General features: G+C 34.0%; 2 protein-coding genes across 2 annotated transcripts; both read right to left on the bottom strand.

The window, feature by feature from the left end:
• Window positions 1–41: 41 nt before the first annotated feature.
• On the bottom strand, window positions 42–6,416 carry LOC134691111 (acireductone dioxygenase-like). The gene is made up of 4 exons (XM_063551362.1): window positions 6,206–6,416; window positions 3,920–4,030; window positions 1,953–2,132; window positions 42–305 (listed from the first exon to the last, which is right to left on the bottom strand). The coding sequence occupies exons 1-4, from the start codon at window positions 6,323–6,325 to the stop codon at window positions 186–188; spliced, it is 531 nt and encodes a 176-aa protein (XP_063407432.1). The 5' UTR covers window positions 6,326–6,416; the 3' UTR covers window positions 42–185.
• Window positions 6,417–10,044: 3,628 nt separating this feature from the next.
• Window positions 10,045–12,392, bottom strand: LOC134691109 (uncharacterized). Its single transcript, XM_063551357.1, has 2 exons — window positions 11,674–12,392; window positions 10,045–11,184 (listed from the first exon to the last, which is right to left on the bottom strand). Exons 1-2 carry the CDS (start codon window positions 12,332–12,334, stop codon window positions 10,982–10,984), a joined length of 864 nt encoding a protein of 287 aa, XP_063407427.1. The 5' UTR covers window positions 12,335–12,392; the 3' UTR covers window positions 10,045–10,981.
• Between the last annotated feature and the right edge of the window lie 5,442 nt (window positions 12,393–17,834).

Here is a 17,834-nt window from a genome sequence, read left to right as displayed (position 1 = left end):
TATTCACAGCGATATACTAGCGTGTAAAATTAGAATATAAATCAACTTCATAAATCTTTATTGCAACGTCCTTAGTTAAATCAATGATCACAACGATTTCAATACAAAAGGCAGCTGTTTTAAAAAAGCTGAAATATTTCTCTAGGGGATGACTAATATAACTTCATGGATGGTTGATATCAGTACTATGCTTCAACTGTCAAGGCGGTCATATACTCCTTCCTGGCAGGATGCTCGTCTGCTGGTCTATTAATAGGGGTCCACACGGGCTCTCCAACAAAAAATCGTCTTGCCTTGATGTAGTTCTGAAACGTTATGAAATAAAAAATAAAGATCATAGTATAATCGAATTCATTTCCAAAAAATTGCACCGACTTTGAAGGAGGAGTGAATAAGAAAAAGATGAGCAACTAGAACAATTAAGTGAAAATGTTGACATAAATATGCTTACTAGTACATGTAGTAGTAGTATATTTGCGGTACCTCAGCTAATAAGTGTAGTTATTTCAGTCGTCCAATAAATATGAGATGTGGTACGATTATCAATGAGAAAACTCTTTACTAGCGACAAATATACACGAATATGCAAGTTTTCCTCAATCCACGAAAATCGGTACCAATGAAAATAAATGAATCCACAGTAGAGGTCTATGTCATATCAAATGAATTGACTTATAAAGATTACTGACAATTGCCGTTTGCATGTCAAATTACAACAGGTTTGTTTTAGAAATACAAAATAAACACAGTAACTGGCACCAAAAATAGGTCATAGCAACCCAGTTATTGGCAAACAGTTTTCCGTTGATAAAAATGACATAAATTTTCACGAATAGCGTCGATATTCATGAGCACTATATTGATTAATAGCCCTTGATATAATATCACCAGTTTCTCGGAAGTAAAACAACTAAAATCAGAACTTCCGGAAAGACATGGTAAATCAAATATGTTCTTCTAATTCCTATGAAGTCTGTATAAAAATTGCTACTGAATACGGTTCCCTGAATATCTGTTTTTGGTTTCTGATTGAAAAAACCGACTTTAAACAAGAAATTTCAACAAGGAAAACTGGGAAAAGGGCAATAACTCTTAATGTTTTGGCCAAGTAACAATGATATGAATTTAATGTTGTTTCATTGGTTCATGGCCAGTGACAAGTATTACACGTATATTCATGATGAGAACAAAATGATAAAGCGAATTATGAAGGTTGCTAACTTCTATATCAGTTGGTCTCAGAAGGAGTTATTTCATTGAAAATCATACTCCATTTTTTTATTTAAACTTTATAAACTCAATTGTTTTAATAGGATTATTTTAATTACTAGTAACAAAAACCTAGAACAGTGTGAGGAAAAATTAACATATAACCTTTCTAGATCTACCATATTAAAAGTAACATTCGAACTCTTCAAAAAATAAAAAAAAATAAAAGTTTTCGGAGAAGGGACGAGGGCGTGTTTCCTTAACTTTCATGATATATTGGGCAAAGCATTTACTTTTCAAACTTAACTCCATCATTATAATATTAAGCAACGTTAAGTAACCAACTCTCGTCATAGAATTTCACCCCTCGTGAGTTGTAGAAATTTTAGATATTGAATGATTTATTTTATCGTCTTATCCGAACGAGTCGATCAGGTTCTTCGATAATTTCGAAAACTTCATCACCGAGAGCCCGGTCCTGAAAAATGCATGACATGTTTGTCATTCAAGGTTAAATAATCAAAGAAGAATCAATTAATTGGTAGACAGAGACCACATCAAATATTCGGAGTTTATGGCTTCCGGAAGTCCCATTTTAGCTACGGATCCAGAAATGCATTGTCCGGATGCCTGAGAGGTACCTGTTCCAGACAGTCATGCTTTAGTGATTCCCTATACGTCCCCTAAACCCCCTCTGTCTATTAGTTTAAATTACAATTCGGTACTTTCCTATGTCTTCTTACATTTTGATCAAGTGTAAAGCGGTGGTAAATACCGGCAGGTAATATGAGAAGATCAGCTGGTGCCAAACTAATTCGGATCCACTCGTCCTTTTTGTTTCGGACGTCAAAATATCCACTTCCGTCTACAATGTATCGGATCTCTTCGTCAGAATGGAGGTGCTCCCGAAAGAAGTCCTTCAACTAAAAGATCAAAACAAAACAATGATTTTCGGCTGAAAATTCAACAACGTACGATGACCTATATAGTTTTTAATTTCTGTTTCATTTGGTCTCTTGTGGAGAGTTGTTTCATTGGCAATTATACCACATCTTCTTTTTTTTATATATATAAAACATAATGTGCGTCAGACAAAAAAAATTGGCGTGTTTTAACTGAAACATTAGACTATATAAAATGTCAGTCTTATAAAATTGACCAAGTTTCCTTCAAGTAGAAAAACTTGAACAAAATCAGGTAATGAAACGCTGAATATAAGTTATGTAGTGATACATCTTCTAAGCATTCCTTAAAACAATTATGTCGTACTATTAAACAAAGTCATTAAATACATGGCCACTTATATTTTGCACTTCATTAATATATGTTAGAATTATTTTAAACTATGATTGCTGATCATATAGTAGTTAAAGATAGTCTGTTCGAATAACAGTAGACGTAGTGTTTAAGTCAATGAGACGTACAGCAACCTAACAAAAATACATATACATTCATGGATCTACAATCTGTCGATACCCGTATCTTGGCATTGCATTTAAGGTCGTGTTTTTCTCTCGACTGTTTATGACGTCTTTACACTAAATCCATTGGATGTTGTATGTGCACTGATTGATAATTTAGTCTTAGATGCATGATATTTTTTATTAGTTCTTAGTGACTTTGAACTAGCTGTAAGTAACTGCGAGTACTCTCAGATCTGTACTAAGTGTCTTTTTGTTGTTGGGGTATGCAGATGCCCGACCACATCCACTGTGTGTAGTATTTCTGTTTCTATCCATCTGATGAGTTAATACTTTTTCAACTGATTTTTATAGTTTGTTCTAATTTTGTACGTTTGTATCGCTGTCCAACGTTTGGGAAGGGTTAGGGTCCCGCTGGCATGTTTAAACCCAGCATTATATATGTGTGTGCCTATCCCAGGTCTGGAGCCTGCAAACTAGTGGTTGTCTTTTGTTGATGTGTTATATACTTGTTTTTCGTTCATTTTTTGTAAATGAATTAGGCCGTTAGTTTTCTCGTATGAATTGTTTCACTTTTGTCATTTCGGGGCTTGTTTCCTATTCTTGTGTCTGACTTTTATTCGCAGTTAGAGAACCGTTATTGCTTCACAAGAGTAAGAAAAAGGTTGTCTGTTATATTTGGCTACCTCTTCGACAAATTTTTCTCGTCTACACTAAGGAACGTCTTTTACTTTTGCTTACCTTTTCGTCGTAGTTCTTCAATTTTCTTGACAACACTAAATAATATCTTCACATGGGTGGGGTTATGTTGTATTTTACTTTTGCCTACCTTTTCGACGAACTTAGGCAACTTTTCTCGTCTACACTTAATAACATTTTTTCATGAGTAAGTTAATGTTATCTTTTATTTTTGCCTACAGTTTTGTCGTAGTTCTGCAACTTTTCTCGACATCTTCACCAGAGCAAGTTAATGTTGCTTTTTTTTTTTTTTTTTTTTTTTTTTTTTTTTAACTTTTTGCCTACCTTTTCACCGTAGTAACGCAATTGTTATGTCTAAAAAACACACAATTACAATTTCTCGTGAGCAAGTTAATGTTGTCTTTTACATTTGCCTACCTTTTCGTTGTAGTTCGGCAACTTTTCTAGACAACTTCACCAGAGTAATTAATGTTTCTTTTTTTGTTTGCCTACCTTTTCATCGTAGTTATGCAACTTTAATTTCTCATCTAAACTCAATTACAACTCCAAATGAGCAAGTTATTAAATTTGTCAAAATTCTTTTTGCCTACCTTTTCGTCATAGTTCGGCAACTTTTCTCGACTGCACTCAATAAGATCTTCATATGAGTATCCTCTTTCTTTTCGTAATTTGTCTAATTCGTCAACATTTTGAACTGGTATCTTTAAGATGACATAAAAAAAAAAAAAAAATTAAAGTTGATTACTTTAACTTATCAAGTCGCCTACAATCCAACACTAAGTAGGGGGATTTATTTAGAAACACGCATAGTTGCTGCACTGTATCAAACCGACTGGGACCCAATGCTGTCAATTTTTCAGCATACTAGCATCCTTCCTTCAACACCAATGTCACATGCTTAACAGAGTCTGGTTTGGCCTAATAAGAATTTGGAATAACAATCGCCAACGCACAACAAAGAAACCACTTCGTTGACTTTTACGCTTAAGAGGCTTTAAGGTTGTCAAGTTTAAGGTTATGTAACTGGAAAGTTAATATAAATTTTTCCAACAACATTTTATTCAAATTGAATATTCAGAATAAGAACTGCACAATGAAAATTAGCTCGCATCATGTACACACTTATAAAAGTGACTAGCTAAAAAAACAACCGTACGTTTAATAGTAAAGTGTCCTCTATAAATTATTTTTTTCTGCGATAAATGCAGTTTGACAAACAAACAAAAAAATCCTCTGGGCAGTGGCTACAAATGCCAACAAAGACGTTAACTTAAAATATGAAAAAAAAAGTTTGATTTTCTCAACAAGACTTTTGAAAATATCGTTATCAAAGGTACCAGGATTATAATTTAGTACGCCAGGCGCACATTTTAAAAGACTCATAAGTGACGCTCTTATCAATATCTTTATAAAGCCAAACAAGTTCAAAGTTGAAGAGCATTGCTGATCCAAACATTCCAAAAAATTGTGCTTAATACGGCTAAAGTAATCTATGCTTGGGATAAGAAAATCCTTAGTTTTTCGAAAAAATCAAAGTTTTGTAAACAGGAAATTAATAAAAATGACCACATTATAGATATTCATGTCATAAAATATATTTAGCATAGCATGTCAAAATCAGTCATGTTAGTGTGTATAAGAATGTCAAGGTTGTTTTATCCATTACCTAGTCTCAAAGTTATATTTCCATACAATTGACACTATTATATAATATTTAAAAGTCGACGTATTGTATAATTTTGAAGAGCTCTGAATTTATTATTTTTGAAGGTCGCTCTGACAACATATCGGTTGCTTTCTTGTGCACACAGTTTTCAAAATTTTACGTTCTTATTTCTGGACATTTGTTTCATGAATATAATATAATTCTCCATTCAAAATAATTGTACACGATTCATCTGTAAATAACCTAGCACAACACGACTTAACTGTACATCTCAACCTTATTTCTTCAGTATTCCTTATAAATGCCCGACCAAATTTGTGTTCTTCAACAATGATGACCGGTTTTCCTCTTTCAGACTCTATTGTCTTGATTGGTATATCTGACATCTTGACTCGTGAAAAAATATTCTATTGCTAAGTAACTTATATTTTGGTGAGTTTTCTTTAATGTTATGAATGTTCAGTTAAATCTTAAGATGAAAAGTTACATTTAAGATATAGGTAAAAAAATATTTACAGGTAAATGTGGCGCAATTTCATTTCATTTATTGGCGCAATTTATACCATCAAAATAAAAGAGAGTGGCGCAATTAATACCTTTTCAAAACTGCAATTGGCGCAAATTGATTCTGCCCATATTGTCATGCTCAACGAAACGATTTTACACGACAGTAACCATGCCAACAGTGCAAAAGATGCTGTCAAGTATGCGTGTAAAAAAAAACACTCAATAAAAACACTTTCTGATTTAAATCCAAATAAACGTTACTAATCCAGTAATAGGGGGTCAGTAAGCAGTTCATAACAAATGAACAAAAAAATGTTGTATAGTTACAAATCAAAAATTACTATGTGTACAGAATGAGTCACTTACGTAACCTGTCCATTAGGAAAAGTCTTACATAATTTACATGTACGTTAAAAATTACAAGAAGGCACATACTATTTAAGTTTTAGAACTGGCATCCACTAAAATATATAAAAGTTAAAAGATTTTGCATTTCAGAAAGATACATTTTAAAAATAATTTAATTGTGATGGGTTTTTTTTCGTTCCTGGCAAACGTGTAAAATAAACTGAAGTTGGGAGATATCTTTGAGATATCCCCTCTCAGGTAACCACTAATTTGTATCATATTGTCCTTGATTGGCAATCAGTATTTAGATAGTTTTAAATCCTACATTGTCAAAATTTTACTACGTACGACTTACCTTCCAGTACAAAACTCCCAAACTTTTTAAGTCATCTAACGTGAGGTACTGAGGAGGGACCCTGTGATGTGGGGCTCTTTGGTCCTCTTCAGAGGAGTCCATCAACCACGCTTGCACCATGTTTACCTATTTTGTTCTATCTTTAATCAGCTGTTTATTTGGGTCAATATGTATATCAAAAAATAGGTCAAGTTTATATAATAGTATGTCAAAACGGAGCCGAACAAGCTTTCCGGATTATTTGAAAGATAGTATTTTAATGTTGTGATAGTGTTTTTAAAAATATTCTTTAAAAGTTTTATAAAGATAAACAAGTTATCATAATTTACAAATTGACCTATCCGTTTTATATCATATATATATTTATAGATTTAATATGATGTGCATGCACATATCGCATGCTCAACTTTTAAATAATTGAAAGGTGTCGTCAACTTTGTACAATTTTGTATAGTTGAATAAAATATTGTCAATAGATATTTGATCGCCCTAGTAGCAGATGTAAAAATTCTTGTGGAATTCTGGTCGTCACAGCAAATATCAGTGGCGGATCAAAAACTTTTCATAAGGGGAAGGGGCCGGGCCCACTCCAGTCATGCTTCAGTGATTCTATATAATCAACAAAATTCCCCCCCCCCCCCGATAAGGGGGGGGGGGTTGCCCCCTCAAGGATCCTTCTATGAATATTATATGTACCCTTTATTGCTTTGGAAAAACAGCTAGGGGTGCAAATTATGAGAAACATGAAGGCAGTTGCACTGGTGACTGACATCGATCGTAAACATGTCAAATCGAAAACCATTTTTTACATTTTTTCCCTATGAATGATCCTTGCAGAAAAACCGAACAATTATTACACTAGGATTTTCTATATCACAAATTAAACAAAACATTAACTAAATTTTATCATCGGTACACAGATAACATCTTATTAATTCAGGTCTGTTGTCATTTTGTTTATTTTCTTTGGTTACATCTTCTGACATCAGACTCGGACTTCTCTTGAACTGAATTTTAATGTGCGTATTGTTATGCGTTTATTTTTCTACATTGATTAGAGGTATAGGGGGAGGGTTGAGATCTCACAAACATGTTTAACCCCGCCGCATTTTTGCGCCTGTCCCAAGTCAGGAGCCTCTGGCCTTTGTTAGTCTTGTATTATTTTTATATTAGTTTCTTGTGTACAATTTGGAAATTAGTATGGCGTTCATTATCACTGAACTAGTATATATTTGTTTACGGGCCAGCTGAAGGACGCCTCCGGGTGCAGGAATTTCTCGCTACATTGAAGACCAGTTGGTGACCTTCTGCTGTTGTTTTTTATTTGGTCGGGTTGTTGTCTCTTTGACACATTCCCCATTTCCATTCTCAATTTTATTTCTCCAATAATTTATGGTAATATTCTTTACAAAGCACAAAAATGTCGACATTCCCCTCAAATGCTAACAATACCTTTAAACAGATTGTTACGATACTGTTGTCACCTAGTTCATTAAAGATTGCATATTTTAGTATTAAATCGGTTCCCACTTGGGTCTTTCCATCGGGAATCATATTTATTCTGAAACCAGGTGTTGGCATGATGCGGGTTATTTTCATCTTATATATTTATGATGTTATGATACTAAAACCCTAACGGACCCTAAATCAGTTTAATCGATGTGTGGAGCTGGCATGTCAGTAACTGCTATAAATCCTTTGTTAATTTATGTACTATTGTCAATTTCCTGAGTTTTTTTATTACACATTCTAACATCGAACTCGGACTTCTTTTAAACTAAGTTCTACTGTACGGATTGCTATGTGTTTGTTTTAGGGGTTCAGTATCATACTACCATAACATATATAAGAAGTGCATAACCCGTTGCATGCCAACAACTAGTTTTAGAATTAATGCCGACATTTTTGTGCGCCTTTGTAAAAAATATAACCTTCAAAGATTGAATGCTATCCTTGTATCGATGTGGTCCAGTGAATCTGGGTTTTTACCCTAAACAAATTCCAACAGAATTCTTTTTTTTATATGAAAAAACGAAGGTTATAATTATAGAATTAACATATCAAACATCGGCAAAAATCGAACCCCGGCAAAGTTGCATAATTTTGTAAAATAAAAAGTTTAAATTTTACTGAATGTCATGCAACGTCTTGCAGGCCATATTTCAAAAGGGAAATAACTTTTCTAATGCAACTTCAATGTCAACAAGCGGCATTTATTTTGGACTTGGATTTGACCCATTGTAACTGAAGATTGGTGAGTAAATATAAATACATTTATCGTGTTTTGACTCCGTAAAAGTATTGTTCCCCGAGTATATAGCTATATTTCGCCGTATCCCCTAAACTTGAAATTTTCGATTCCAACATATTTTACTTTGATATATTCAAAGAAATCCTATTTCTTAGGCTTGTAAATGGGTTTGAGTAAAAAATAATTGTCATGGAACGCCATTGCTGACAAAAGGAATGAACGGGTGAATACAAGTATTTGTATTTTCATTCCTATAAATGCTTCTGTAGTAATTGTTTGTTGTTTTTAAGTATCTTCTAATGGCCCGCCGCAGGCATCGGGATTTTAAGTGTTCTATTATTCATGTTTGTCCGTCCGGATTTCGATTTCTGGAGCATTAAATCAATTAATTTGTAGAACGTGAACGTAAAAAGATATTCTTCGCCAGACTGCATTGAAACTGAATTATATTCATCATATATGTCCGGAAGTAGCTGTGTGATATGCAAAGAACCTTTGAGGAGTTGACAGTTCTGTTAACGATAAGAGACAAAACAATCAATGAAGTAAGCCAACATAGACAACAAAGCGTATGTGTTCAATGTAGCCGGACAAATTCTACACCGAGAATGTCGAAAAAAACTGCTTTCTCAAAAGTTGCCAAGACAAGGCTTTGAAACAATGAAATTAAGGTCATCACTGAAGAAATTTTACGGTCACCGTCATGAGCTGATTGGCCATTATGACAAAAGTGTGTCAGAAATCATTTCTGATATTCTTCCTTAGTCATAATAACCTTCCATCATTACCGAACTGAACAAAGAAATGACATGAGGGGTACCGTATACAATGCAGGAAATGCTTGCTCTTCCGGAGCACCTGCTTTCACTCTCGGTTTTCAGTGGAGTTCGTGTTGTTTCTATTTATTATTTATAACTGTTGATGTAAATGTCCTTTGGTTTTGTGAGTCTTTGTTTACTCCTTGGTTTTGATTGGTATTGTCGTAACCCGATAACCTTGATCAGTCTTCTCTGTAGTACTATTTGACCAAAGAAAAACATTGGTGGTCAGCGATGTGTAGTTTAGTGCAAGATGGATCATACCCTGGTAAATCGACAATTAATTGTTTGCCTATGATGGACGTTGAGCCGGGAAACCTTTCATGTATCTTTTCGACCATGCAGTTCGTATGTAATGAAGGGTTCAAGTAGAGAGCTTATCCAATGCCTACAACCGCTTTACTGTAAAGCACTCACAATTATCGATAATGAACCAAAGGAAAGCGATTTGAAATCAATAGTTCCCAGAGCAGGAGGTTTTTCCTCGAGATGAGCTTCCTGGGATCGATTGGCTGAGCTGAGCTCAAGGAAACTGTACGCAACTAACCTCATATGTTAACCAGAAACGCAGTTGGTAGCGCACTATGCGGTCATTTTCTCATTTCTTATGCTTTAACTACATTATTGATGTGCGAACAGTTTCAGGTATCTTCTGTTGTCTTGAAAGATAAGGACATTGCAAATGAGAACATGTTTCATTTCTTGAGGATACTTCGGTTGACATGATCAGCGAAACTGATACATGTATTGAAGACTCTGAAATTACAGTGAAAACACCTTTCCCAAGGATTTTAATGAACTGACTTCTGTTTTTGATTAAAACCCACGAACAACGTGTTCTAGTAGATACCCTTGACCAAAATGAGACATTAAGAAAAATACGCGACAGTATATCTTGAAGAGCGAAATCCATTTTCTATAGATAAATAATGATGAAATTTTAGTAAATGGGTTGACTAGTTTGTGATATCGAACTCCTTGTGAAAATTTTTCATTTATACAGATAATTCACAGTAGTGTGTTGTTACGGTCGTGGTAGTTTTGAAACCCCCAACCCACGAATTGACGTACTTACCACGCTTCATTTGAGAAAGAACTCCATACATTTCAGTGCACCGTTAGTCTAATTCCGAATAACTGTGTTTTGAAAACGAAGATTGATTGTATTTTTCCTTTTCTTTTGGGCATGATTTCTATTGTTTAACTTGGCTTTGTACCATTTGAATGCTCTGTTTAACCCGTTTTTGTAAAAGATACTTCAAGCAATATCTATAGTGTATTGCGATATTCTTACAGACTGAGGGGGATTAGACTTGAGTTTCAACATTTATTTCATATTTAGCAACACATGACGATTCTTGAAACGACAAATTGTCTTATAAGAGTCCGGTATATTGTATTGTTGGGCCGTAGTGGTAGTCCGACCTTTTCAATAGACTGACGGTCCAATGGTCCGACGGTTCTATGGTTCAATAGTCCGACGACTTTTTTTGTCCTACGGTTCGATGGTCCGACGGTTTAGTGTGGTCTAGTGGTTAAAGCCGATGGCTACAGTGCTGAAGGCGTATCTCGATTCAAAACTGTCCTGTGCATTCTAAAAAAAAGAAGTCCTGATTCAAGCATAAAATCCACACTTTATATTCAGCTGACAATAGCATTAGTTGTCATTAATTAATTACGATTTAATAGTGTCGAAGTTTATATTCATCAAGACAACTTGCGTAATGACTTGTTTATATTGTTTATATTTTCCTGTAGCTGTTTCCATTGATCTGGTTTAAGCCTAATACCTCGGTCCGACTCGGAAAACGTTTTTTCTTCCGAAAACTCGCGAATATCAACAACCACTTCTTCTCCGGAGGCAAAGACACCAACACGACGTTTCCATGACAGTGAAAACAAAATCCAGTCTACAAAAAAGAAAAAAAGAGTCTTTTATTATCACGACTATGAACGTTTCTTTGAAATGTATCGAATTGTAAAAAGACATCAACACTTGAGTAATGACATGAATTATCATTAGTTACAATAATGATAATATATCATCTGTATCCAAACCTACGATTTTTTCGAAATACTATGGTATACAAATCCTTAGCTGAATTTGGCAAAACCCTTTGGAACTTTGGGTCCTCAATCATATCAATAGTCTCTAAATTCGTACTTTCTTTGGTTGAAGCGTCACTGATTCGTCTTTTGTTGCCTGGAACTGGAGTGGTTCTTCCATTTAATTTTGAGTATTGTTTGTTTCTCGGTTTGTTTAGATATCAATTTGTTTGTTTTTTTCGCTTTTTTTTTATTACATTTTATTTTGTGTTTTTATTTTACTTTTTGTAAATTTTAAAACGGATGAGTATATTCATTACAATTAGAAGCAAGCACGAAAACAGAATCCTTACCTGGAAATTCTTCTTTTCCCGGCAATTTATTCTTATCTTTGCAATCCTTTTTATCTTTCTCTTTTTCTTTATCTTTCAATGTTTTCTGTGTAGTAGCAATGGCACTATTGATTTCATCTACCTGTAATTCTAATTTATTCCATTGTTCACAGTTTAGACTGATTCCGTATTTCGTTGGTTTTGCGCAAGTGCGTCCTCTAGGAATAAAGTAATTCCGGATGCTCACGTGCATGTTCGTCTGCACTTTGGTTACAGCACAACATACTAAATTCGTCAAATCAAAAGTGTGGTCATCCAGTTCGTAATCACCATCCGCTTCTGAACCTTCATAAGGGATTTCTAATTTAGATCCAGATTTTCGTCGACCAATTGAGGGTGCGGAACTGGCATCGGTGAGAAGTCTACTTTTATCACTCGGAGGAATACTGGAGAAACCGTCCACTAGTTCAGCAAGTGTATTTCCATCAACACCCCGCAAATGGTTTCTATAGTAACAGTTAGTCCAGAAACAAACATAATGAAACCAGGAACTAGATTTATATTCCCGTACACCAAGTCGGAGTTGATCTGAATTAATTGAATATTTGCATCCACAACAACGAATTTCAAATTTTGTTGGTTGTGAACTCACAATGAATGGAAGAGTTTTAACACGCTTCATGTTTGTATTAAATATGTCTGACAAACAGAAAATTCCTTTTAAAGTGTATATACAGTTATCTCCCTTCCAATTTGTTTATATATACTCAAATTATACACAATATAATATTGATTTTATCGACCGTCACATATTCAAATAATTTAAAAGTACAGTGATATGGAATCTCTTTACCTATTTGTTTTAACCATTAAATGAACTGGAATAAACCCTAACAAACATGTTCAAAGATTTTCAATGCGATGAAATCTTTTTAGCCCTTGAGTCTAGTATAAGTAAAAGAAAAAGCTTGAAATATTTTGTAATTTCATATTAACATAAATGCTCCCTTTTCTTATTTTCAGGGTCGTAAAATCTAGTAGAATGAAAAGTCTGACAATATATATTCAAAAGGTGCTTCTGGTTTCTAAGGTGTCATGGTTAAGGTCACCGCATTGAGAACCTGTTGGTGAATTTGAATACGGGAATACAATAGTTTAAGAGAAATTTGTTTCTGAAGATTTCGATAAAATAAACAATTTTCCTTTAAATGAAGATTTTGTACAAGTGCATAATTCAACTTAGTCATTCAAGTATCTAAACCCTATTCATCCTTCTTTAATTTAAGGTATCGTATGACTATTAATAGCAACCATCTTTCTTCTTATTTCCATTCAATTTAAAGTATTTAATGACTTTCAAGTATGAACAACATCTTCCTCTTTTTTATATATCAAATTGTACATGTAACTATCATATGAATGCTCTAGTTAAGTATTTGAATACTTTTAATTTTACATACATCAGTTGGATATTGTCCTCACTATGCCCTGGATGCAATGTTAACAGGTTTTGTGTTTACTTAAACATAGAATTGTTTTGCAAATTTATATGTACTTTTTCAATAATTAATAAAATTAACACAATTCTTTTTTCAAACTGAGTTTAACAATGCTTATTGTAGCATACTAGGTTATTCCGCCGCACAAATGAAGGTATGACGCCTGAATCAGATTTTCGCAGGGCGATAAATGCATGCATTGCCAGAGACTCATAACCACTCGACCCACCCGGTAGTGGTGCTCATGGCGTTCATGATATTCTCTATGGTTCACTCAAAAGTCCCACCTTAATTTAGGGTTTCTTAGTTGATTTCATAGATTTATAATCGGTTTGAATCTAAGATTTAGGTTTTGACTAGATTTGTTTTCGCTTAAACGATGTATGACTATTAAACAGTGGTATGCTGCTCTTGCCTTAACTTACCGTGCGTATTGCTGTATATTTTTCATTCCTCTGCTTGAATGAATGTATTTTGCCTCAGGTTAAATGTATTACTTTGATTTCCGTTTTCTTGATCGATTTCCCGGATTTTAAAATCGGTTTACTACTCTACTGTTGTCTTAATTCATCAGATTGATAGGACCAAAGAATTCACTTGAGTAAGCGAAGATAAACTTAGGTTTCAACTCTCTCAGGCAAAGTTGACCCTAAATGAATTTGACTTTTTTTCGGCATTTTTTGTCATATAGCTCTTCAACTGTTTCGAAACTTATACACCCTCGGATTTCAAATATTTGGCTTTTCAAGAGCGTTCTTAACGAAGGTAAATCCAGAAAAGCGCTTTGGATGCATGAAATAAAAAAAACCGTGTTGCTTTCAATATTTTTCATATCCTTGCACAACAAGCAAGTTATGACCTGTATGGTGAAAGTCCTTCTATTGTCTAGATGTGATGCTTCTTGTAAGGAGAAGGACACGGACATTACACAACTTTTTGACAGTTCTATAGTCAGTTTGTTGGAAGGTGACCTTTCTGTCCATACCCAAAATAACTTCATTCAAACGACGATAAACGTATTTACACTTGTTTGCAAATTTGTCCGCCATTACATAACATCACACAGGTTCCCGTAAACTTTGACTTCATAATTCAAAAAAGTGATTGTTGCTTGACGTCAAAAGTTTTTTCGGAGGTGATATAAGATCATATAAGGTCATTCGGAGGCAAAATACAGCTAAATACCAAAGGTGTAAATACATTTATTGGCACTACTGTCCTCTATCCAGGTCTATCAATTGCAGAATATACCTTTTTTACTTGTTATCTTTTTTTTTCTCGTCCTAGTTATTCGTGATAATGTGATACTGAACGCAAACAAACAACAATAAGTCAACAAAAACTTCTTTCATCGTCTATCTCTGTCTGATACTTATTACACTCTTATATTTTCAATCTAGATATTTGAAAAATATGGGTTATAAATTATAAAAATCATGAACATTTTGTCTTTCTATTATTATGACAAGAATATCATGCAATAACTTTCTGAAATATAGTAATGACTAGTATTTTTATATTTTTTATTAATGCCTGTCAGTTAAGCATTTTTTTAAATTGCACAACAAGTCAGTCATTTTACAAAGTACACTAATCTAGATCAGGCCTGTAGTAGATATATTTTACAGTTATAGAGCAGGAGATCATATCCCTAAGACTTGACTGGTATGGTTAAAATAAAATATTACTTATTTTATAATCAGATCACTTTGACAGAAGATGCTTTCTTATAACAGTTCGAATTATTGTCTAAACATTTCACTTTTAGTCAAATTTTATTTTAAAAACATCAATATACTTTCCTCCAGCTATATAAACTGTCTTATCGTCAGTGCTAATCCACATGTCACAAGGATCAACGACTTTTTCGAACTTTTCCAGTAGAGTAGCTTGCTTTTTTCCATCGTTAGATAAAGCATGCAATGCGCCGTTCCTGTCAAGATTTATGAGCACGTTGAAGGACAACATAGCAATACTAACTGGATCTCGTATCTTGTCACTCTTGTAAGTGAATATATTTTGACCATTCAGGGAGGAACATTTTATTTCTTTTTCAATTGTAGTGTAATATATTTTCTCCTTGGAAATGGTCATACCATTCAGTCCTCTGGAATCGGTGTTGGTTGGAAAACCTCTTGTCATTTCCATTGGTGGATCAGATGGAAAGAACTTCTTTACTGAATCATCGACTATTATATAAATATGTTGATCGAATCTACTTAAAGCTCCGACATAGTCCGTATTGAATGATAATCTTTTTATCTGAGCAATGGTTGCGCCTTTGAAATCAGCAGAAAATAGTTCTTTTGTATAGCAGGATATAAAAATTTGATTGAGGTCTTTATCGAAATACAGCCGTTTTACATCTCCAGTTATCTCTGTTTTATTTATCATCAATCCTGTTGTTTTGTCAATCAAATGAAGTATTTTGGGGTTAGTAGAAGCGTCACCCAGCAAAATGTATTCATCAGCAATGCATACGCCACATGTTAAAGTTGTCCCAGGCATGTGTATTGTTCTTAAATGGTCAATGCTTATGCCTTCAAATCTCGGGATACATATCCCAAAGTTCGAACACATTTTGTATACATCACCCATATGATTAGTATCTTTTTCTTTTTCTTCAATACTTAAAATTCAATTTGATCAACACTATCAACCTTCTGAAGTGTCTCATTTTTCTTGAAACTTAGGTTTATGTCGATATCACCACCACAAAGTTGTTCAAGCTCTGTGGTGCTAGTTTCGATTTGTTGTTTAACTGTTTCCACGTGTAAGAAAAGCCGAGTTACGGTCCCTGATGTTTGAACAACTTTTGTTACCTTTGTCCAGTGTTCGATGCTTTGAATAAGTTGTTCTATTAACCGTATACGCACGTTGAGTCTGGTATTTTGTTCATCACGAAACACTGTCAATTGTTTCTTAAATGTTTCGAAGCAACTATCTAATTTAGATCTAATCCCTTGGATGAAATTTGCAGCATCATCTTCTGTGTTTTCTGCTATAACTTTGATATTAGCCTTTTCTTGTTCTTTTTCCTGCAAAACCGATTTCGTTGATTCTCTTATATCATTAAGGTTTTCAAGCAATGTTTTATACATTCCACTGCCGTGAACAATTTCTTCGATTGACTTCACATTATCGCATTTTCTATGATTGATGCCTGCACATAAACCGCAACATGCAGTTTTATGTTGAAAACAAAAAACGTCGACTATTTTCAATGGATGCATAGGACAGTATTCTGAAACTGCCTTAAGGTCTACCCCACCCGTTTTACACCCAACGTCTTCAATGGGAACAACATCGTGTGTCATCAAAAGTTTCATTCTATTATGCATTGAAAGGCATTTCTCACAAAAAGCTTCATAGCACTGTTTACACCAGAATTTTGCCTCGGATGATTGTTAATATCTTTTGCAAGTATGGCATTCCAAAGCTTTATTTTCGTGATCCACAGTTAACACGGTGTTCATGATAACGTTATCATGTAACGATTTAGTGCATGTGTCTAGTTTAGCTTCAGCATCTTTTGGTTTAACCACTATTCTACACACGGGGCAATTGAAGTCCTTTATTGCAATATCCTTGTTCCGAGCTGTAGAGAAAAAGAGTTCATGAATACATTACTCACAAAATGTATGTAAGCATGGCAATATTTTTGGCGATTTTAACGTTTCTGAACATACTGGACAAGAAAATGAATCAAAACGTTTTGATAAAGCCATTTTACGCTTGTTCATATCACTTCCTGTTTGTGTCATCCACCATTAATATATGGATATTTATAGAATTTCACCTGACGTTTGCACTTTGTGATTTCGTATTATGAATTAAATAATTGTTTGGATATCTGCATAATATTGATTCACAAGGTGCGTTTATTTACATGTACCTCTGATTACAAAGTCTTCTTTATACAATACGGACACTCAGAGCCGACTAATGAACTTGCAGGTTCTGATGATAATTCGTATTCTGTATTGTAAACCCCATGGTAAAGAAGACCGTCAACTTGTTTGTTCCGGGTGTATAACTACATAATCATGATCAATTTTGATGGGGACGTTAAATCGTATGCATCATGAAGACAAAATTCTGCGTGTAATTTTATGAACCAATACACTAAATCACTGAGAGAAAATCATATATTATTCAAAGCGAGATAATCAACAATTTAAAGTTCAATTAATGTTTTCTATTTATTATAATTCAATACAGACCTAACTGTGGATTTATTTTTAATAAGTTTGACCATAAGCTGTCATTCTAGAATACCATACTGCCGAGAGACAATAACCAGGGAGGACAATATTTGTAAACCCTTTGCCAACCCTTTATATAACATGTTAAATGTTTTTGGATAATACCAGGCGTAATCCTATATTTAATATTTTCAATAACATTTAAAAAAAGAAGCATCCAATTCTTCAAGAGATATGAAATGGGTTTCTGGGATTTTTAATGTTAAGAAAATAATTGAACATATCCATGATTATATACCAAATTAAGTCATTTGTGTACTTAATGTTACATTCAGCATTAATCCACTACGTATAACCAACATAAATAATTAAAGTTATTGTTGAGTTAACATTATAACAACTAATTAGGTCTTTCCTCTTTTACGTAGAAAATCCTAATGGTTTTTTGGTCCTGATAATTTTTTTTATCTTCCGCCCC

This window comes from Mytilus trossulus, chromosome 11 (assembly GCF_036588685.1).
Source record: "Mytilus trossulus isolate FHL-02 chromosome 11, PNRI_Mtr1.1.1.hap1, whole genome shotgun sequence".
NCBI lineage: Eukaryota > Metazoa > Mollusca > Bivalvia > Mytilida > Mytilidae > Mytilus > Mytilus trossulus.
The sequence above is the reverse complement of the archived record's forward strand: the minus strand, read 5'-3'. Positions and strand labels throughout refer to the sequence as shown.

Excerpts from the sequence above, each read along its gene's own strand:
- LOC134691109 (XM_063551357.1), bottom strand. The coding sequence starts at position 12,334 with ATGAAGCGTGTTAAAACTCTTCCATTCATTGTGAGTTCACAACCAACA. Across the intron at positions 11,185-11,673 it reads GGGAAAAGAAGAATTTCCAG|ACTGGATTTTGTTTTCACTG; the intron begins GTAAGGATTCTG and ends TCTTTTTTGTAG.
- LOC134691111 (XM_063551362.1), bottom strand. The coding sequence starts at position 6,325 with ATGGTGCAAGCGTGGTTGATGGACTCCTCTGAAGAGGACCAAAGAGCC. Across the intron at positions 4,031-6,205 it reads TGGGAGTTTTGTACTGGAAG|ATACCAGTTCAAAATGTTGA; the intron begins GTAAGTCGTACG and ends GTCATCTTAAAG. Across the intron at positions 306-1,952 it reads GCTTTACACTTGATCAAAAT|AACTACATCAAGGCAAGACG; the intron begins GTAAGAAGACAT and ends ATAACGTTTCAG.